General features: G+C 35.8%; 1 protein-coding gene across 3 annotated transcripts in view; it reads left to right on the top strand.

The window, feature by feature from the left end:
* LOC118856270 (TLC domain-containing protein 4-like) overlaps window positions 1-19,629 on the top strand; it is a 78,696-nt gene extending 59,067 nt beyond the window's left edge. For all 3 annotated transcript variants that reach the window (XM_036766470.1, XM_036766469.1, XM_036766471.1), the window contains 2 exons: window positions 12,026-12,099; window positions 13,967-19,629. In XM_036766470.1, the coding sequence (XP_036622365.1) occupies window positions 12,026-12,099; window positions 13,967-14,285 (393 nt within the window). In that variant the 3' untranslated portion in view covers window positions 14,286-19,629. The remainder of the gene's footprint in view (window positions 1-12,025; window positions 12,100-13,966) is intronic.
* The last annotated feature ends 4,123 nt before the right edge of the window (window positions 19,630-23,752 follow it).

The raw sequence follows: 23,752 nt of genomic DNA, 5'->3' as shown, positions 1-23,752 counted from the left end.
AAGTTGGAGGCATAGAATATCCCTCCATTTAGCACTTTCTCTATGCATAAGACTGCTAGGACCTGAGTGAGATGTATAATTCAGAAATGGAACTTGCTTTCACAGAAATTGTATACTAGAAGCTGGGGAGATACAACGCATTCAGCAGTAGGCACTTTGACAAATATACAATAACTTGTGAAATAAGTATATTATTAATATTAGAGAAGCATGAAGAATATTGCGAGAATTTAGAGAAAGGAAAAGATCATCTATGATTGGGAGAATCAGTGATAGCTTTGTCAAGTAAGTGGCATTTGAGCTGGGTAAAGCTTCAAGAGCAGAGACGAGAATTATCAATAAAGAACTCTCCACTGGGAAGGATGGGGAGGCTTTTACCTTTCTCACATGTTGTATTAGTAATTAAGATGGGCTTTTAGCACTTATTCAATCAAGTGCCCTTGAAGAGTTTGGCCTTTGTTTATTTGATTAAATTAGGAGTCCTTGATAACCTCCTTGCCTCAAGGGAAAGCCTCGTTTACATGGGTTTGAGTTTCATGTTTGTGACATCAGAGGCTTTTAGACCATGTGGGTTTAAGTCACATTTTTGTGAGCTTTTAGGTCACGTGGGTGAGACGCATGTATGATTCACCTTTGACCCTGAACAAGATATATAAACCCAGAGGTTGGCTTTCTCCCTTGGGGTTCTCACTCTTAGAGGTGTGTTGATGTGGAGACTCTGGGCAGGTGTAGTTAAGAGCCCTCCAGCCTAGCTTGTAAACCTGGATGTTGGAATTTTGTTAAACCTTGGTAACTATGCATTGAGATTTGAATCAGACAAGGTCTGTCTGTTGATGTTTGTAATTTGTTTGTATTGGACCTGAAGTTCAGGGTGCTGGCTTTTTCCCCTAAACTAAGTGAGTGATATTTGTATGTTCGATTAAACTGAGATTGTTAACCCCTTAATGTTACTTTCCTTATTAAAGAAGATCAAAAGAATCTGTGTTGGCAGCTTTCCGTGTGCTGGTTGTTGGCAGGTCTTACACCCTTACAGCAGCTGCTAGCCGAATTGTTGCAACATATGTGCATGTTAGTGAACATAACTTTGCCCCAGTTAGCAGACAGCCAGGGAGAGACTGGACATAGTACAGGAGGGTTAGAATTGAGAAATAAACCTAGGATACCCTGAATAAGTTAAACACAATAGGTTAGTAGAAGTACTCACATAATTTTGTATTTTTGAGGATCTTTTTTCCTCTTCACTTATTCAGCAGGCATTCCATATCTATTCAGGATACTGCTGCTTCCCTTTGAAATCTTGCACTAGCTGGGCAATTTCCTGTGATTACAAATTATGTGAATTACATTGTTTTGTTTTTGGTTAAATGAGTAGATTTTTTTTTAAATTAAAAAGGCACCAACAAAACTCATAGCTTCACTAAGTATATGTTTGTAGCTAATGATAATGTCTTTTAGTTATCCATGCTTGAAAAAGTCTAATCACTCACTAGACCTGTGCTGCTATCGTAACCATGCCTCACCATTTACCCTGAGATGAGGGACCGTGGCTAAGGAGGAAATAACAAATTTCTAGGATTGTCCCGAAATTTCAGCTTCTTTGTTGTGACAGCAGGAAGAAAATAACTAATTTGGAGAAATACTTTACTGTTTAATCAACTCTCTGACATCTCTGGATAGAAAAGTATTGAAAAGGAAAAAGAAAAATTTCTAGTACAGAATGATATATTTTACTGCTTAAATTACCTTGCTATTTTTAGCTGTCCTGCAGCATATATCTAACTCTGGCTTGTTTGTACTTTACTCAGCCTGTTGTTAATCATGTTAGTTATGCTCACTAATTCACCCCAGTTTTTTTTCAAACATTTTGACTGTTAACTGGCTATCAAGACCCCATTTCCTTTTCCCCAACTTACTGTCTCTTCTTCTACTTATACATTTTTTGGTCTTAAGATATCCCCAAATTAGGATATATTTTTGAAGTCTTTCAAAATGTTTTTTTTTGTTTTTTTCTAGTTTGAAAAAGAAATTCATAATTTTTTCACTATAATTTCAGCTTCTATTATCTAATCAATTTCTTCACCACATTAAAATATGGATATGCTTTTCCTTTCACTTTAGTTAGGAAAAGTTTTAGGCAGAAGCTAGTGGATAGGCAGAAGGAGAAGGATGCTGGTGGACTTGCAACAATAGGAACCTTTGGAGAGTTTCCTAGTCACTGCAAAGGAAATATTTGTTGCAAGATGTCCATGATCAAATATGACAAAGTAGCATAGAGTGTGGCACCTAGGGCGCTGGATTTATAGTAAGGAGGACCTGGGTTCAAATCCCTCACCAAAAACTTCCAGTGTGATCCTGAGTAAGATATTGCACCTTTCTGGGTCTCACTTGCCTCATCTGCAAAATTAGTAGGGAAGGAGGTAGACTTGGAGGCCTCTAGGGTGCCTTCTGCCTCTAAATCTATAATCCCATGAAAGTCAGATTTTATTCTGATGTTATTTTTGTCTCTTGGTCAGAAAAATTGGGGAGGAGCAGGGCAAGACTTGTTATTGTGTCACCATGAAAACTTCCTTCACCTGTGATCAACAACTCCTGTGTGATTTATATCAGAGAATTGTTTGGGTTGACAAAGGGTTATGTGACCTGCCCATGGTCACAGTGTATGTCAGAGGCTGAACTCAGTTTTTCCTAACTGAAGCCAGCTCTATATCCATAAGGCCACAGTGCCTGTCTGATCAAAAATTATTCTAATTCACTGGGAAATTTTGAATGATCTGAGACTGGTACCTGGAAAGAAAAATTTTTTTAAATGTTACATTTTATTAGTATTTTTGCTTTTTATGAACTAGAGGGTGACAGGATTTTTTAGTATGTCCTTTTATAGGACCAGAGAATCTCTGAATTAGAAAGAAACTTAGAGGTTACTTTGTATCTATTGGGGATTTATGACATCCCTAACCAGCAGTCATCCGTCTTCCTCTTGAAGACTTTCTATAATGGGTAATTCAGTAATTCTCAGGGTAACTAATTCCATTTTTGTATTGCTTTAATTATTAGGAAGGAGGGAGTGCTAAATTTGAAGTCAGTGGACTGAATTAAAATCTTCTTTCAAAAAAAAATCCTCCTTTACTGCCTGTGTGACTTTGGGTAGTCTCTTACCCTCCCTTGTGCCTCAGTTCCTTCATTGGAAAATCAGGATGTCAACTATTTGTCCTCAGAATCACCTTTCAGTCCAAAGTCAGTCATCTTATGTATGGCTTACTATTGAAGCTTTGAATCTTCTACCCATTACCTCTCTTTTTCTCTCTGGGTCTAGACAAAATAATTCCAATGCTTCTTCTTCATGATAGGCTTTAAAATACTGAAGATGGTTATCATGTCAACAAACAAAATAGCAGGTAGTTGTTAAGTACCGACTGTGTGCAATGCATTGTATTAGATGATAAGGAAGATACAAGGTTTAGATAAGACACTAAGGACTTACCCTCAAGAAACTAGTCTAGGAGGGAGCATGAGGTGCCAGCATAGATGGAGGACACAGGAATACATAATTTAATAAGGGCATCAGACAGTTACAATACAAAAGGCTCTCCCCAAGATTTTTCTTGTCCCCAGACTGAACATCCCTAATATCTTCATTCAGTCATTTGACATAACCTTGATTTCCCTTTCATGACTCCTCTGAACGTGAGTTTGTCAGTATCTCTAAGGAAGAACACAGTACTTCAGCCAGGGGCTGAGGATATCAAATTTCTCAGGGCTACAGAACTAGTTGCTCCCCCTTTCTGCACATTTCTTCTGTTAATGTAGCCTAAGACTGTTAGCTGTTTTGGCTGCTGTATCATGCTGCTGAATTTAATACATTTGCAGTCCACTAAAATTCTTGGGTCTTCTTCCCAGGAATTACTATCTAGGCAGCAGTATCTTCCATGCTGTGCTTGTACAACTGATTTTTTTTAAATGTTACTTTTGAACTACTAGACAAACATAAACATTTCCCTCTACAAAGAGCTGAAAAAGTATATTGACATTTTCTTATCATTTTGATCTTAAACATAAAAAAATTTCTATTCATCCAGCAAAACCCCCAAAGCAGACCCTATATGATACTACATGATATATACTATATGATACTTCATTTCACACTGCTTAAATATATAAATAAATTCTACACTTTACTTTGAAAAATGCCCTACTTGTTTATACTTCCTTCTGTTCATTTTTTAAAAATACTTCCGTGCCTTCTTTGGCAACACTTTTGCTAATCTCTCCCTCCCAATCAACTGCATCCTCCTCCAATTAAAAAGAAAAGAGAAAAGGACGGGGGGAGGCTGGAAATCACTTATAACAAGTAAACACAATTAAGAAAAATCCACAGAGAGACCAGGTATATATTACCTCTGTCAGTAGATGGGTAACAGTCTTCATCATTGTTTTTTTTTCAGAGATATGGTTGGTTAATGCTTTGATCAGAGTTCTTAAATCTTCCTGTGTTCTTTTTCTTTACAGTGTTATTGTCCTTGTGTAAATTATTTTCTTGGTTCTACTCATTTCACTTTGTATCACTTCCTACTGTCCTGGATTCTCTGAAATAATTTCTTTCATCATTTCATATGGAACGTACTATTCCACTATAGCCAATGACTTCCCAAATTGTCTTAAGAAGTAATTCAAGATACCCTTGAATTCTAGTTCTTTTCTTTATTTTTGCACATTTAATTCCCCCATCAGAATTAGGAAATTTCTTTTTCTTGCGACTGTTCCCTCCCTGTGTTTTGGAGAGGTGTGAAAAGTCAAAGGGGTTAGAAAATGTCTGGTACTTCAATTTACTGGTTCCATGACCTGGACACCTCATGGGAACATTTCTGAACAGTCCTAAGTATACTGCCATTTAGCCCACACATCTCTTGTCCACAAAGATACCATGAGAGACATTTCCAGATGCCTTGACAAAATTCAACAACAAAATTTATTAAGCACCTAATCTGTGAAAAAGCTCTGTACCTCGGTATTGGGAATTTTGTTGTCGCTTAGTTGTTTCAGTTGCGTCCAGAGCCCTGGTCCAGAGTCTGTCTTGACATCTTCTTGACTAATAGCTAAGTGGTGTAGTAGATAGAGTGAGTTCACATCTGGCCTCAGATGCTTCCTAAGTGTGTGACCCTGGGCAAGTCACCTAACCTCTGTTTGGCTCAGTTTCCTTATCTGTAAAATAGGGATAATAATAGCACCTACCGTCTCCCAGGGTTGTTGTGAGGCTCAGATGAGATAATAATTGGAAAGTGCTTAGCACAATACCTGGCACATAGTACCTGCTATTTAAGTGTTAGCTATTATTACTAACAAAACTGTCTATAGGCTCCTTTCCCTTTATTCTCTGGACTTTGCTGCAATGCCTCAATTGCCTTCTTTCTGTATGCATATGGCGGCCCCCTTCTCTCAATTTTGAGTTCTTCCTAATAACCTAGATCTTGAGGAAGGGCACAGAGCAGCTATCCTTCATTCTCCAGACTCCTTGTCATCGTGCCTCCACATGGGGACACACCCTCTTCCCATTGTCTTTTACGTGTTGTCTTCCCCCATTAGGATTTAGGCTCCTTTAAGACAGGGACTGTCTTTCTCTCTGCTTATATTTGTATTCCTGGTGCTTAGCATTGTGCCTGGTCATGCTAAGTGCTTAATAAACGCTGCATTCCAGACGTGGTCAGTGTAGGGCTGGTAAATAGCAGTACTGTCATTTTCCTACCTCTGAGAACTCTACTTTTAGTAATTCAACTTATGATCCCATTAGACAACCTGACAAACTCATATTAAATTTTCAAACCACTAAGATGAAAACCAGCAACAGTTATTTCTTAAGAAAGGCAGTGGGTCTGTATATTTGTTTTATCATGAAGACTCTGAGGTATTTGTGTTGCCTACCAGGAGGCAGGCCCTAGTCCCTGTCTTTGCTCCAGGATCTTGGGTTCCTTGGCCAGAATACTTTGAGAGCTGCCAGAGCCCACAGTCCTGGCTGCTTCAGCTTCTTTCAGAGTCCAGTGCAATAACTGTTGGCTCTTGCCCATGAACCCCTGCGTGATGGTCAGGAAATCTGGCTGTGCTTCAGCTACTGATTTCTCCCACTTCCCTGCATGGAAGCAGAAAGTTCGAATCTCAAGGGTGATAGATGGAAGAAGACTCCAGACCATACACCAGCGTACAGATCTTATATCCCTTGTATGCTATGAACATCATCACTGTAATTTTCATACCTCCAGTACTACTACCACTAATGCTATCACTACCACTTTACCATAGCCACCATGAGTACCAGAACTACTGTTAATACTGCTACCACTACCACTACCCCACCACAACCACTACTACTACCACCACCATTCCACCACAGGCACTACTACTACCACAACTACTGTTCCTGCTGCCACTACCACCACCAGCACTACCCCATTACTACTACTACCACTATCACCACCACCAGTACTATTACTAATAGTAGTACTACTGCTACCACTAGCACCCCCACCCCACCACAAACACTACCACCACTATCACTACCCCCTACCACTACTACTGCTACTACTACCACTACCCCATCATAGTTACTTCTGCCACTACAATGACCACCGTGGTTACCACCACTGCCATTCCTACTACTACCACTAATGCTACCACCACCACTCCTAGTTCTACTACTACTACTACTACTAGCTAACTTTCATGTAATGCTTTAAGTTTAGCAAGATGTTTTATGTATCTTATCTCATTTGATTCTCATAGCAATCTTGTGAAGTAGGTCCTATTATTATCTTCATTTTATAGGTGGGAGAACTATGACAGGTCACTTACCCAGGTCTGCATAGCTATCACGTATCTGAGGCAGGATTGAGATTTAGGTCCAGCTGGCTGCAAGTACAGCACCCTGGCTGATTAGTTGCCCTTGTGATGTAGGGTGTGTCTGAGTATACCACCCTTTCCCTCCAAATCATCACCTTCTATAAGAGGGCACATGTGACATAGGAATGTGTTGCAGGATGGTTGTTCATTGGTTCTGCAAGAAAAACTTTGCATGACCCCAGCCAGTCACTGAGATGTTCCTTTTTGCTTTCATACTTGCTAAAGCTTTGATCCTGGGTTCACTGTGCCTTTTACTGGCCTAATATCTCCTTGTAAACTGCCATATACTTAAATCATTTTACTCTTCTACATAGATCGTTTGAATATATTCTTACTCCAAAATATCTCACAGACCATTAGAGATGCATGTTACATTGTAAAAATGAAGTTTTGAAAGACTTAATTCTGATCAATTCAGTGATCAACTATTATTCCAGTGGACTGGTGATGAGTAATTCCACCCACTTCCTGATGAGAAGTGATAGACTAAATATGCAGAATGAGACATGGGATTTTGTTTTGCTTGATTATGCATATTTGTTTAAAAGTTCATGGTACAAATTGAAGAATGCTGCATCTTATTTATTACTGTTATATGTATCTATTTGAAGGATTTAATATCATCTGCTACAAAAGACATAGTAGAACTCATCTGGGATTGTATCTCCATTCAGGAATAGAGTCTCCAGATGTTAAAGGTCCAATCAATTTTTGTGCTCAGTGCCAAACTGGCACTGATGATTTTAGCTCACCAGCATTGTATCTTGCTGCTAATTCTGCTTTCAGGCCTAGATTTGGGGCAGGGACAAAAAGAGGTGGTAAAGGAGCCAAGGATGTGGGGAACATCAGTGGTCAGTGGTTATCAGTGAAACCTGTGAATGTCCCTCGTTTTTAGCCAGAAGTTTGGGGCCATTGCTCTGGTAAAAAACAAAACCCCCAAAACTAGAAGGCTGGTACTTTAGTGACCGTGAGATATTTGGAAACTACTGACCAATTTTACACAGAGTTTTAAGTCTGTTATACCTCTGACATTAAGTTGTTTTAAGCCTAGTAGACATTTTAGATATCATATATTTTAATGAATTGGGAATCTTTTTAGTTAAATGCTTTGAGACCTTTGGCTGGAAGCAGTTAAATGGGGAATATCATTCTATCTGTGATATGCTAATCTTGTTTCTAGGGTTATCTATTTTTTCATATTACCCATTCCAGCTTCGCTGAGGACAGTGACCTTGAGATTATAAAAACAAATTTTAATTGACCTCTAAATTTCTGATTCCTAAACTTCAGGAGTTCCAGAGTTTACATACAATAAGTGTTGCAAATCCTAAAATAAGTTAGAGAAAAATTTGCTTTTCTACTTTTATAATGTTCCCATTGACATGGGAGCAACTAGTTTAAAAAAAAAAAGGTATTTGGGATTTAGTGCACCTTTTTTTTTTCCTAGGGAGCAACTATTTCCTGTGGCTCAAAATTAAAAATCCTGAGTATCCTACCAGTTGCTCAAACTCAACTTATTCAAAACAGAACATAATGTATTTTTCTGCAAACCAGCTTTTTTGTAATTTAATTATATATATATATATATATACATGTATTTGTGTATGTGTGTGTATGTATATATGTATGTATGTATGTGTATTTGTTGTTCTTGAGGGGAGAAGGCAAGGCAATTAGGATTAAGTGACTTGCCTAAGGTCACGCAGCTAGTAAGTATGTCAAGTGTCTGAGGCTGGATTTGGACTCAGGTCCTTCTGACTCCAGAGCCGGTGCTCTACTCACTGCAGCACCTAGCTGTGCCAATTTAATTATTTCTATTAGCAGCATCACCATCCAGCCAGTCTCCCTTTCTTGAAATCTTGACTTTTTCTTCCTCTCTTCTATGACCAAGGTTCCTAGGCTTGACCCAAGCTTAGCTGGAAACCTGGGTTACACTTCTCTTATTCAGCCTGTTACTGAGCCCTAAAGATTTTGCTACTCCTTATGCCTCTCATTTTTCCTCTTTCCTCCCACTACCACTTTCATAAGTCATCGGTACCACCTGCCTTGGACTATTGGAGTACTCCCTTTCCAGGTCTTTGTGATTTCGTTTTCCTCTCTCTAATCCATCCTTCCTTCATACTGCTGTAAGACCAATCTTCCCTATCATCAGGTCGTGACCTCCCTCAGTCAAGCTCTCAGTCAGCAATCAATTATTAATCATTTACAATGTGCCAGGCACTGTGCTAAGTGCCAAAGATACAGAAGCAAAAACAGAAAAACTGGTCTCTTCCTTTAAGGAGCTTACGTAGTAATGGCAGAGACAACTTGTAAATGAATAGGTATGTGTAAAATACATGAAGGGAACAAACATTTATTAAGTACTTACTACATGTCAGGCACTTTACCAAGTACTTAACAAATATTAATTTCATTCAGTCCCTCACAACAGCCCTGGGAGGTAGGTGCTAATATTCTCCTCATTTTTCAGTTGAGGAAACGGAGACAAACAGAGGTCAAATGATTTGACTAGAATCACGCATCTATTAATTGCTGTAAGAAATCAGAGTTCAAATCCAGCCTCAGGCACCTCCTAATTGTGTGACCCTGGGCAAGTCACTTGACCTCTGTCTGCCTCAGTTTCTTCACCTTTAGAATGGGAATGATAATAGGCCCTTCCTCCCAGGGTTGTTGTGAGAATCAAACGAGACAATATTTGTAAAGCTCTTATTTGCGGTTCCTGGTACATATTAAGCACTATATATCTTAGCTTATTATTATTGTTTATTATTAAGTAAAGTGAAAAGATTAGAAGGGTAGGAAGGAGCCACGTTACTGAAGAGTCTTAATCACTAAAGAGGAGTTTACATCTAAAATTCCTTTGAGACCCCTCCTGATCACCCCTCAGCTTCAAGCACCTTCCTTTGCAAAACTACCTCGAGATAATTTTCTTCTGTATATAGTTAGAGGTTCAAATTTTATCTCAGCCCTAACCCCCTTTCAAACATAAACTCCAGGGTAGGATCTGTTTTTGTCCTAGTCTTTGTATATCCAGTGCTTAATTCCATGACTGCACATACTAGGCACTTAATAGATACTTTTTGATTGACTGATATCTGGACGTTCTGCTTCCTCCTCTTTGCCCGTTGAATTTCTGATTCATCTGTCAAAACCCAAGACTCAAATGCCACCACCTCCATGAAGTCTTCCTTTACCTCTTTAGTAAATCATAATCTCTACCCATTATCCCCTGTTAGTACCACATAGTACTTTGTGCCTCTCTAAGGCTCTCATTGTTTTGTATTAGTCACTTGCATATTTAACCTGTGCCTTAACTACCCTATAAATTTCTTGCATTCAGGGATCCTGTTTAATCTAATCTTAGCACAATTCTCTGCATATAATAGACATATTGAATAAATGTTTTTATTGAATTGAAACAAATATTTACATTTCATCATCACAAATTTGGTAGATTAAGTTAATTTGGTATATATGTTTGGGCTATAGAATTAGATTTTGCTAAATCTTCAGTTTGCTTTCAGAATTTTTTATGTTGGTAGCTAATATATTACTGATTTAAGATTTTTTTCTTTTTTTAATTCTGAACTTAAGAAATAAAACAACATTTCCCTAACAAAGTAGAATAGAAAAAAGAGGATTGCACATGAAGCTATCTATTATGTACAACTTGCTTTTCCTTTTAAATAAATAAAGTTATCATGTGACTTTCCTTTTTCCCCTCCCCCCACCCTAGAGATGTCTACCATTAGAAATATGTATATATAATGTATTTGTATATATGTATTTGTGTGTGTGTGAATCTGTACTAGACATACTTCTATTTATCAGTTCTTTCTTTGGATGCAGATAGCATCTTCCTTCATAGTTAATTAGGGTATTTATAGTTAATTTGGGTATATATAATAGTCAAAATGACTTAGTCACTGAAAGTTGTTCTTAAAAACAATATTGCTGTTACTATATGCAAGATTCTCTTGGTTCTGCTCATTTTGCTTTTCATTATTTTGTGTAAGTCTTTTCATGTTTTTCTAAAGTCATTGAGCTCATCATTTTCTTTTGTAGCACAGTAAGATTCCGTCACAATCATATGCCACAACTTGTTCAGCCATTCCTCAACTGATGGGCATCCCTGCAATTTCCAGTTCTTTGCCACCACAAAGAGAGCTGCTAGAAACATTTTAGAACATAGAGGTTCTTTACCTTTTTCCCTAATCCTCTTAGGAGACAGACCTAATAGTGGCATTGGTGGGTCAAAGGGCATAGGCAGGTTTATAACTCTTTGGGCATAATTCCAAATTGCTCTCCAAAATGGTTGGACCAGTTCACAGTTCTACCAACAGTGAATCAGTGTCCCCATTTTTCCACGTTCCCTCTAACATTTGTCACTTTCCCCTTCTATCATTTAAACCAATCTGATAGGTATAAATGATATCTCAAGCTTGTTTTAATTTGCAATTCTCTAATCAATAATGATTTAGAGCATTTTTATATGACTATAAATTTTTTTTGATTTCTTCATTGGAAAACTGCCTGTTCATATCCTTTGACCATTTATCAATTGGGGAATGACTCATATTCTTTTAAATTTGACAAAGTTCTTTATGTATTTGAAATGAGAACCTCATCTGAGAAACTGTATAAATTTTTTCCCCAGTTTTCTGCTTTCCTTCTGATCTTGGCTACATTGATTTAAGATTTAAGATTTTGGTAATATTTAATAATCAGTATAAAATTCAAGTAAAGTTATTGGTGTAATCATGCCAACCTTTAAACTCTATTGTCATTTAAGGATGTAGTCCTTAATTATTGTTGTTTTTAGAACCTATTTAATCTTGAAATTTTTCCCTCAGAAAAAAAAATGGTACTCTATATAATGATTTCGCTTTTTCCCCCTCCAAAAAACGACAAAATCTCAAATTCCTATACTTGTCAAGTACCTACTATTTCTATAGAATTAATAAAATTATGACAGTAAAAGAGAAGAAAATATTTATCTTTGACCATTTTAATGTGAAAATTCTGTTACAAAGAAAATGTGTGAAAATGTGCATAATTTGTATGTTTTCTTAAATAGCTGGAAATTTTGGTAAAAGTTGATGTACCTGACTTTTTGTTTTTAATGTTTATAATCCAGACACAAGGAATGCTGGGATATTTCGGTAACTTTCGTCTCCTTGCAGAATTTTCAAATCCCTTTGTGAATCAACGGTAGGTTATTGATAATATCATTAATGATTTTTAAAGTTGGCCATAGTAAGCCATTAACTTTAGTAGAAAATGATGTTCCATTACACTGGTACCTCCATCTCTAAAATTTATTATTCTAATACTACCTGAGAGCTTACTATAATGGAACTTACAATGCAGAATGAAATTAAGTACTATTTATCATGGGTTCTGTCTTGGAAACTTCTAAGTGATTTAGTTACTGTAAATAACAAGCATTTCACAAATATTAGAAGCTTTTTCATTTATTGCCTAGCATAGTACCTTGCTCACTGAGCAAAATCAATAAATATATATATTGAATAAATGATCTCATTTGGTAGTACAATACAATACTGTATTCTTTGGGCACAAGACTCTGAGTATCATAATTTTGGGGGAAGACGATCTTTGCCAAATCTAAGAAGCTTCCACAGAAAGTATGACTCAGCACCATATGTTTTTTAAGACACTATATTTTTCAACACATGATATACCCATGTGTGGGGTAGCTAGGTGGCACAGTAGATACAGTACTGAGCCTGGAGTCAGGAAGACTCATCTTCTGGCCTTGGACACTTACTAGCTGCGTGAGCCTGGGCATACCACTTAACCCCATTTGTCTCAGTTTCCTCATCTGTAAAATGAGCTGGAGAAGGAAATGGTAAACCAATGTCTTTGCCAAGAAAACCACAAATGGGGTCACAAAGAGTCAACAACAATAAAGATGGGGAAACTGAGATGTAGGGAGGTCACATAACTTATCCATGGTCACCCTACTAGTTAGTGTTGTAGCCCAGATCTTCTGACCACAAATACCACCACATGACCTGACATCTCCAAGGAGACCTGCCCCTTTATGGAGACCTGAACAAATTATTTCCTAGCTATCAGACAAGGCAGATCACTTAATCTTGATCCTCAATTTTATCATCTACCAAATAAAATAGTAATAACTGCTATCCTTTCTTCACAAGGTCGTTGTGACTTGCCTCTGTTTAAAAAGTTGATCCTATAGATAGGAATATTTTGTTCAAAACTTCTTTGTCTATTCCCCTTCTAAGTCAAGTCAGCAACCATTTATTAAGCACCTACTGTGTGCCAAGCACTGGGCTAACTGCTGGCGATGCAAAGAAAGTCAAAAAAAGTCCCTACTTCTAAGGAGCTAACGGTTTTAAGGGTGAGTTAATATGCTAATAAGTATGTGCAAAAAGACACAGGAAAAATGGAGATAATCTCAATGGGATGTGTGGCATTAAGAAAGGCTTCTTGCAAAAGGTGATAGTTTATCTGAGATTTGAATGAAGTCAGAAAGCAGAGACAAGGATAGAGAGAATTCCAGACATAGGGGACAGCCGCTGAAAAATACCTCAGGGAGGTAGAGTGTTTTGTTTGAGTAACAGTGAGAATGCCAGTGCCAAAGTATGTATGTAGAGAGGGAGTAAAGTATAAAAAAGACTGGAAAGGTAGAAGGGGTCAGGTTGTGAGAGGCTTTAAAAGCTAAAGAGATTTTTATATTTGATTCTGGAGGTAATTGGGAACTACTGGAGTTTGTTGAACATTTAAATAGTTGCCCTTTATCACATTTTTTTTTCTTTTCATTGTTTTTTAGACCCTTACTTTGAACTTTCCAGTTTAGCGTAGATGCTAGTAATGTGTCTATTATATTTAATATTGATATCATATATACAAATTTTTTTCTGAAAGCAATTATATAAAAGTTCACATATTTAGTATGGGCATATATTTGTCGCATGGAATAGAACAAAACCCACATTGCATTTTAAAAGCAAAAATTAAAAGTGTCCACCTTTACTGCCTATCACCCATGACACATAGGTTTAGTTTAATAAATGTTTTCATTTTTCAGGTGGTTCCTTGAAGTGCTAGGATATCCCAAGTCTTCAAAAGCTAACATCATCAATGGCATACTAATGACAGTGGTATTCTTCATTGTAAGGATTGCAGTCATATTTCCTTACTATAGTTATGTGTATGCTGAATTGGGAACAGAAGGTTTCAACAGACTAGGATTTGGAGCCCAAAGTGCCTGGATTGGTTGCAGTTGTGTTTTAGATGTAATGAATGTGATGTGGATGATCAAAATTTCAAAGGGATGCCTCCGAGTCATCTCTCTCATAAGAAAGGAGAAAACCAGCGAGAGTCATCAAAATGGAAAACTTGACTAAAAATGGCACATTGAAAAACAAGCTACTTCATTACACCCTGACATTTGTGCCGATATGACATTTCTTGGCATGGTCTGTGCTTCTTTATTAATATTTGCTATTCAAGATATCCATGACAACATCTGTTTTTAACTTTAGGAAAGACAAACTAAGAGTAGCTTTTATTCAAAGACACCTTTTCAGCTTTCCAGCTGCCTTATAAGCATGAATACAACTTTAGGAGTTTAAAGAACAATTTACAAATACAATGGAGATTCTTCAGAAATGTATTACTTGCACTAGCATTTTGTCACCATGAAAAGATGGCTGTGTTCATGTGTGTGGTGCACTTTGTTTTATCTGGTTAATCCTGTCAACAGAATTTAAATAACCTTGAGCTCTCTTTTCTATCAGTGTTTTCTTGGCAACCACTTGTATGGGGCTTGGCTTCTGAATAGTTAATATTAATCAAGGGACTTTGGGGACTTTGGGATGTGAAATGGTGACTCAGGCACAGCTTGCCCATTTAAATATTAGGATGAAGTACTTTTGCTTCATTATATGTATCTAATTAGCTCAATCATGGAAAATATTTCCTGCATTGTGAGATTTTTTTTTTGGTGTATAAGGATTTTGTATATATGCTCTTTTTACATTTTTCCCTTGTTTATCATGTCTGACTACATAACATTTTGGTTACTTGATAACCAAATTTTGGGGTTGGCTGAAATTAAAAAACCAACCTTAATTTAAGAGGTATTTTAACAACTTGGGGTTTCTTAATTCCCAGTTTAAAGCCTGGGTTCAAATTCTGTGCTTCCTGATGGAAGAAATCATGTCATTAGAAAACTTATTTCCCCCCTTTTTGTTAATAATTGACTTCAAGAGACCTATTTTACAAAGTTTTCTCTAGAGCTGAGCACCTCTTTCCTTGATATGTGTTGATGAAAGAAGAGATTTGGGAAAAAAAAATACCAACCAACTAGTATTTAACATTAGTAGGCATGTCAGAAGGACATTCCAAATGTGCCTATTCTAGTATTTTAGCTCTATCTCATTTTGTTAATCCCTCCAAAACTTCCAAATATTTGTTAGCATCTTTTTGACAAGATATACTAATGTTCATCTGCATTCTTATTTAGTGTCTGAAATAATCAGCTTTTTACTATCAGAAAGTAGACTTTCACTACATGTGGTCATTTACTAAGAAAAGCTATTAAACAGGGTTTTAAAAAAAATTCTTTCTTTAGCATTTTATCAAGTTATCACTGTGGTCTATTTTTATATTACACTAAGAACTGACATAGACCTAATTAAAAACTTCCATGAGAGAGGAATGATTTCTCTAAAAATGTCAGTAGGCGATTATGTGGTTAGGATTAAAGAATGAATTGCGAGGAAAAATGCTGTGATTTTGCTGCCTTTTCTCCCTATCCACCTACCTTGCAGAAGATAAATGATTCTCTTGTGGTTTGCAAAATCTTTGCTGCGTTTAGAGGCCAATAATCATCAGTACCAGAGGTCGTCTTATATGTTATGATATCTATCAGATACTTGAGGTAGGCCGTTTATCTTCCTTTTTTAAAATACCCTAAAAATATTTCAGGGTTTTTTGTTTTATATTTTTCTAGAGTTTAGACCCAGTGATGTGTAGACAGTGCTTTTCAAGTTTTGTTTTTGTTTTCATTTGGTCTAAATGAAAAAGATAATGTAATTATGTACATGTATTGATTATCAGTGTTACCAATTTATCACATGTATGTAAAAGAGAGTAGTTTATTTGCTGAAAGCCCGGTAACTGAATTCTGTTGTTTTTGTTCTCTCTGTGAAAGGAAAATACTTTTTTATCCAACCAAGGATGTACATCAGGGAATAAGTGAATCTTAATTTAAAAAAAAAGATTTGTTTCAGGTAGGTTTCTAATTTTGCACCGAATTATTTTCACTGGAATAGAACTTTCACTGTTCATAGTATGATGAAAGTTCCACTTTGAGTTGTAAATGGCCTGATATAGTCAGCAATGCATTACTAAATCAAATCAGAGTTGTTTTTTCCATTTGATTCATTTGTCCAGTCTGTTTACAGTCATAAAACCATTTGAAGAAAAAAACTTAAACCATTTGGTTAAACTATTGGCATTTATTTTTAAAATCATTAACACTTATTTTATCCTTAAAATTAATAGCACACTACCAGAATCTTGCACATAAACAGTCAATAAATATTTATTGACCTCATTATTTAGATGGAAAAATAGGACAAATATTTGTCTCATCCCTACCTTTCTGACACACATGCTGCTTTGGAAATATATTCTTTTAGAATGAAATAAATTTTGAAATAAAAACCTTAGCTCTTAAGATATCTTTTTAGTTCTGAACAAAGAGATTAAAAAGCTGCTTGAGATAAAGACAGTATAAATTTAATATGCTGAGGTTCAGTGCAGTATTTCCAGCTAAAATTATTCACATTATAACTGTCATGAATAGTACCTTTCATTGATGTAAGTACTTCAAATAAATCTATTTTAACTGTCATTTTAGATTAAGGTGTTTTTACTTATGTTAATCAAATATTTATTTGATATTTATTTATATATTTACTGCATATCATTTACCATAAGTTACTTAATCTTAAAATCTAAGTTCAGTCCAGTTTCATTGCTGATATAAAACACAGGAAGTGAAAGACAGGCTAATTTAACAGCTTGAAATTCACAGTTCATGGAAAATATATTTCCTCAAACTTAGTTGTACTGTGATTATAACATTCTGATGGTTTAATGGCTGAGAATACCTCTGGTTAAGAGATGAGACATCTTAGCTACTAAATATTCTTATTAGATGGCTCTTAGATGAATCTTTTAGGGGCTCTAATATTGGATATGTAATTCAAATAGTTTTCAAAATACAGCAAATTGACATAAAGAAATTTTCTAACAACTTTTTTTGTAGGAAATTAATTGCATTTTTGGTAACTTGACATTACCAAAACTAAAACTTTCAAACTGCGACTTTAAAAATCAGCAGAAAATTTTGTTGCGTAAGTTCATTTAATTACTCATGTGATTGTCCATGCAAGATCAGAGTTAAGTATTAGCTGTGTAAGTAATTAACACAATTAAGTATTTTCTTTGGGCAAATGAAAGAATTAGAAGTTTGAGTTTGCTTTCTTATTATAAAATCCTCTTAGTGAAGAATGTGTGCAATTGTTTAAAATTCAGAGTGATAGGTTACAGGATGTTTATGAAAGATAGGGAAAGTTCTTTATTATACGTTTGTTTTCAGTCCAGCTGCTAAAAATATGTAACATTTGTGGAAAAGTTCTGTGTTGAAAGAGATATAATAGTTACATGCCTTGATCAACTTTAAATAACTTCAAGTGACTTAAATGTACTGGGCAGAATTTAGTATAGTCTTAAAAGTCTAGTTAAAATTTACATAGTTTAGAGCAAATATTTAAATAAAACTCTTTTCTAAAATTTAAAAAGAAATTTGACTCGAATTACATTTTTACTAATGTAGGTTTTTTAAAAAAAATATTTAGGCATAAAATTTGTATACCTTCTTTGAAGTACATGTAGAGTTTTGGTGATATAGTCACCAAAAAATTGGCCTTCATTTTTGAGAAAAGCTGACTTCAATGTCAATTGCAAGATTAGTTTATAGTGCATGTAGCACAAGGGTTGCCCAATAAAGGGATGTAGGGGTAGGTGTTGCTGTGGTTTCCAAATGTATTCTTCTAGTTCCTGGAAGAAAATTTGCTTTGTCCAAAAGGTAGTTGTATTACTGGGGATATTTAAAATAAGTCACTTTAAATGTTTTTTAAATTTGTTCTTTTAAATGTTTTTTAAAATTGCAGTTGTCCCAAACCAAAAATTTGGCAGAAGTGGTTCTAAGTTGGCTAACCTGAAAATATGTTTGTAATTGTTAATATCAGTTGTTAACAGTCATTCAGCACAGAACATGAAGTTGTAGATGAGTGGCTAATGCCTCACTAGATCTGAACAAAGCAGCATAGACCCATTAGGGCCCCGAGCTGGGTAAGGTTATCAGAGAGGAGCTCTTTTACCTATATGTGAAGAGTGCTTTGGGTACAGATACCGCCCTCCCCTCCCCAGTCCCCTTCTAACCCAGACCAGTTCACCATGTTTTTCACTGGTTCCTCTGAGCCTGCCTACCACTATCATTCTCCCACAGCACTTGACTAGTATAGCCTCTGTTAATGTCTCCCTTCCACTAGACCCTCGGGCCTCAGGTGTGTTGGGTAAATTAAGAAATTTATAAGTTCATTGTGGCATATACGCACATACAAGACTTGGAAGGATTATATGAAGATATGAGTGAGTGAAGACTGATCAAACCATGTTTTGTGAGATAGCTCTAGAAAGTCGTTCAGTCCAAATAGAAATGGTTCTCTAGTATTTAAAAATATTTAAGAATCTTAACACCTGTTTATTGTGTGAGAGAAAGCTAAAAATGATGTCGTTTCACTGGAAAATGTCTGTAACTTCTGATGAGAAGGTGGTTGGATGATACTTCATGAGCTGCTTAGGGACCTTAATACTTGGTCTTGGCATTATCTCTTCATCAGTTCCACCAGTAAAGAAGTGAGCTAACGTATTTTGCAAAAGTATAACACCAATAATCTTTTCTTTTCCAAATCTGAGTCCCAAGTAGCCTATGATTTCTTTGATGATAACAGTATGTGAATGGGGAGAACATTTTGGAGATGAGTGAAGAATCAAAGGCAGCTATAATAAAAGAATGATTTGCAATGAAAATGTTTACATTGATTCCCTTTGAGGAAAGGACATGTCTTGATGTGAGGCCCTATGCTTGGGACCAAGGGCAATGGAAAAGACTATCTCCATATTGAAAAATAAGTTTCTTTGCATAAAGGAATACCTCTGGCTGAAAACTCGTTAAGCATTGGCTATATAATTTTTCCTTTGTACCTCTGTATGACCTTGTAATTAAATGACGCAAGGGTTATTTGCTACTTCCTGGTAAATGAAACCTAAATCACAAAAGCAAACAAAATATTGTGTATTTTTCTTCCTCTCTTGCCTGATTGTTGAAATATGGTATAATTATGTCTATATTTTAAGGGCTTTTATGTAAACATAGAAGACACTAGATTTTTAGTACTTGCTACCAAGAAATGTATGAGAATGTTTTAAAATTTTTTATCAAAATTTTTAATATAAAAGTCATTTAAAGTTATGGATTTTATTTGAAAAATATATGCACATTGCAATAAATTCAAATATTTAGATATTTTAGATGGAAATGAACTACATATGTAATGCTTGCACACAAATTCTATGTAAAAGAATAAACAGCATATGCTATTTAAAACCTCATGGTTCTATGCATAACTTTATTCCTTATTCTATTCACTGTTAAACTATTTGCTTTAAATGTAGCTAATAACATAATTTAAAATAAGTGCTGTAGAGTGCTTACATTATTGGTATGCAATCTGTGTAAAACAAGTTTTTTAAAGGCAAAGTACTCTGTCTTCCTTGATCGGTTGAACCATAAAACAAAATCTCACTCAAATTTAATAGAATTAAATCAGTAATATATTTTTGGTGGTGTATATTTTGGTTTTCTTATTTGGGTCTTTGGATAGTCTCTGAAGAGAGCATATAATATAATTTAGAATTTTTCACTAAAACTATAAATATTTGGATATATTTATAAATATATGTGATTTTGAGATATGCAGTGATATCTGAGCAATAATCCTTATGTTGTCTGCATGATTGTTTATAATAGAGAATGCAGTTTTATCCTGTAAAATTACATTTATTTAGAAAAAATAAGTAAATTTTAAAAAAAATCTTGTATTCTTTTATTCAAGACCTTTGATATACTAAAATAAAAAGCTTTGTATTCTGTGAAAGAGAAATATAAAGAAAAAATACTGTCACAGTTTAATTCATACAGAAAATTTGACAAGGCCTGTATTTCAAATCCTAATTAATAAGCTGACATAGTTATCTTCCCTCAAATCTAAATGCCTTCTACCCCACCTGCTTCCTTAAAAGAAGGACATATTCAGAAATCACTGTAGTATTGCAGAGCTTGCTTTCCTCTCAAGTTCTGGCCTTCTAGCAAACATAAATAGGTTTGAGATAGATAAGATGGATATTAGCCAGAGTTGGTAGCAGAAGGAACTGTGCTTGGCACTAAGTCACCCAGTTAACAGGCTTTCTTAGATTAGATTAACAAAAAAATGGCATTTGTAGTTCACATTCTCCTTTCTCTGTGCTGCTCTCCTTCCATACTCTCATTTACTCTCTCAAATTTTGGGCCAGCTGTCTCGGCCATGATTCCTACCTTCTACTGTTGTTATGTGATTTGATATCAATTCAGCCTTAGGATGAACCGGGAAGCAGGGCCCTAACTATATGCAATGCATAAGAGGACTTGGAATTGGAGAATATAATGAGTCATGCTTCTAAACATGACTATGGTGTTGGGAAAGTCTGTCAAAGGAACAGCTGAATTTCAAGATTAAAATAGTTGCAGCTGTCACTTGAGAGATAAAACATGGATAAAATTACAAATAGGTCAGAATAAATTTGGTATTGTCATTTATGTGATTAACAGTAAGTCCTGTGTAAATGGAACTTCCTGTATTTCACATAATACATTCTCTACTCTAGACTGCATTTATTTATCTTTTCTGTCTCAGGTCTACTTCTATTTTTCCTCCAACCTTGCTCTTGATTTCTAGCATGTGTAAGGAAGGTTATGGGCAGAGTTAGAGGTTTCTAGAATTTTGTATATTTATTTGATGTAGAGGCTCTCCTTCCATCCTACCAACAGATATGAAATTGGTGGCCTTGAATGTAATTTTTAAAAGTAAATTGTGTCTGTCTAATGTCCATATATGAACCTTTTGATTTGCTGAATAACTGTCAGCTGATTTTATGAACTATGATAGTGCTACCCAAGCTTTTATTACTGTGCAAATAGCCCTTCCTCTCCTTTATTATGTAAAGATGTTGCAGTTGGAGATAGATGGGCTTTTGGGGAAACAACCAGTCTAGGATCATTAAAAACAGTTGAGTTTCCCAAATGTAATCTAAACTGATCTTATCTTCCCCATTTAGTTCTAGGTCAGAAATACACGTGTTAATGTTCTTTCAATTTTGTCCACTAGGATAGAATGCCTTGATGACATCCAGGTATTCTGATGACCAGTGAATGGAATTATCTCCATAGCAACATCTTTCAGTCTTACATACCTTAATGTATGCATGGGATATTGAATGTCTGTATTGGTATGGTGTCTGCTACCTCCAGGCATTTTGAAAGTTGCTCTCGCTACCCTGCTTTGAATGCATTGTGTGAATTACTCCTTTGCCCTATTATACTTCTCCATGTTTATATGTGCCCTCCTTCATTCCATTTCCCACCTCTGCCCTAAGTAGAATTTAAGTTTTGTAAGAGGAGGGACTGCATTATTCATATAGTAAGTGCTAATATATGTTTGATGAATTTGAATTTGACACAGGATGCTTGTATTTCAGTAAATTGTTGGAGAAAATTCTATACTTGTGGACAAAATGTAAAGGTGTAGGCTAAGGCAAATCAAATGTGTAATAATATAGTTAATTGGATTCAGGACTGGTTAAATAACTAGGTTCAAAGTGTGTACATTAGTGGTTTGATAGTTTGCCATCTTGGAGCAAGATTCCCTAGCATGTGTCTAAGAAATCTGGCCCTGGTCCTGTGCTGGTCAGCGTTTCTGTCCATGACTTAGATGGAGATGTAGAAGATGTATTTATAAAATTTTTAGGTGATGGGAAGCTGGGAGAGAAAATTAGGATACTGGATGACACATTCAGGATAAAAAAAATCTCAGTGTCATAGAATAATTGCCCCTCTCTAATAAGCTAAAATTTAACAGAGATAAATTTTAAGTTCTTTATTTGGCTTCAAGGAATCAACTATACGAATTCAAAATAGATGCAGATAAAACTACAGACTAGGCAAAGACCTATCACTTGGTATCATTCTAAAACTATGACTAAAAAAGCTAACAGAATCCTTGATCATATTGAAAACCATAATGAATGAAATCAGGAAAGTGATAGTCCCACTTTATTCTGCCTTGGTTAGGTAGTTTGGGGGGGGGTGTCACATTTTAGAAAATATTTCAGCAAACTGCTATGTTGAGAAGAGATCAATTATGATGGTGGGGGGTGTGGACACACCATTTTATAAAAACATCTTTTGAAAGAATTAGGACTAATTAGCCTGGAAAAGAGAAGCCTTGTTAAGGATAGGGTGGGATTGGGCAGAGATATGATATTTGGGTAGAGATATGATATTTGTCTTTGAGTAATTTAATATCTGTCATGTAGAAGAGGAATTAGAATGGTCTGTTTGCCATGAATGGTCAGAATTAGAAGCAATGAATGGAAGTTGCAGAGTTAGATATAGGCTAAAGGGAATACCAAGCCTAAAACAGGAAAGGGTAGTGAACTTAAACTTTTTGTTAAATTTAAATCAAGAAAAGAAGACAGGAAGGAGGAGCAGTGTGTTTAGTATATGGCTTCAGGCAAGTTATTTAACCTTTTGGGTCTTCAGTATTCTCATTTGTAAAATAAGGAGACTAGACTAGGTGAATTGTAGGTTTCCTTATATCTCTAAAATTCTGTACTTCTATAAATAGGATTTTTGATTTGAAATGAGGTATAGAACAACTTCTAGATTGCTACAGCAATTTTTTCACTTTCACTGATGGTTTGGAGTCCCTGAACGGTAACTGCTACTTACTCTCAGGGTTTCTAGTACCAACAGCTCTCACAAGCCCCTATCAGTGTATTTCTTATTAACTACCAGCTAGTAGGTTAATAAGCCTTTTTTTTTTTTTTAAGGAAAGGTATTTGTTTAGATTATATGATAAGAGAAAATGGAACAAAACATTCCCTGCAAAAGCTTGGGTCATACTTCCCCACAAATACATTCAGGTCCATAGAAAGAATGGGGTCAAGCTTGGGAGTACATTGGTAGTGAGGCACACAAAAAGTATACACATATAATGAAAGGGTAACTCATAGCTCTTGGCACTTTGTGGCCTGGATTCTTAACCAGTATCCATAGCTAGCATTTTTGTCTGGTACAATGCGTCATGTCCTTTAAATTGCCTTCTTTAAGTGACTGTATTTTTACATCCATTTGCCCTTTATGTTGAATGAAATATAATCTGCTACTGGTCTGGTTGCTTTAACAGCATGATCAATACAGGTGGGGATAGGATAGGGGTGGGGTGGGGAGGAGGAGAGGAGGAAGGAAAAGAAGGATAGAGAAAAAAAAGAGATGACAAAAAGAATTGTTTCAGAGAAAGGTGAAACAATTTGTATGAACTGATAGAGAGTGAAGTGAGTAAAGAAGAAGTTATACAAACTGAAAGATTTGAGAGTTCTTCTCAATGCTATGACAAGTCATGATTCCAGATATGAAGAT

The sequence above is a fragment of the Trichosurus vulpecula genome, chromosome 7 (genome assembly GCF_011100635.1).
Source record: "Trichosurus vulpecula isolate mTriVul1 chromosome 7, mTriVul1.pri, whole genome shotgun sequence".
NCBI lineage: Eukaryota > Metazoa > Chordata > Mammalia > Diprotodontia > Phalangeridae > Trichosurus > Trichosurus vulpecula.
Note: the sequence above shows the minus strand (reverse complement) of the source record. Positions and strands in the feature narration are given on the sequence as shown.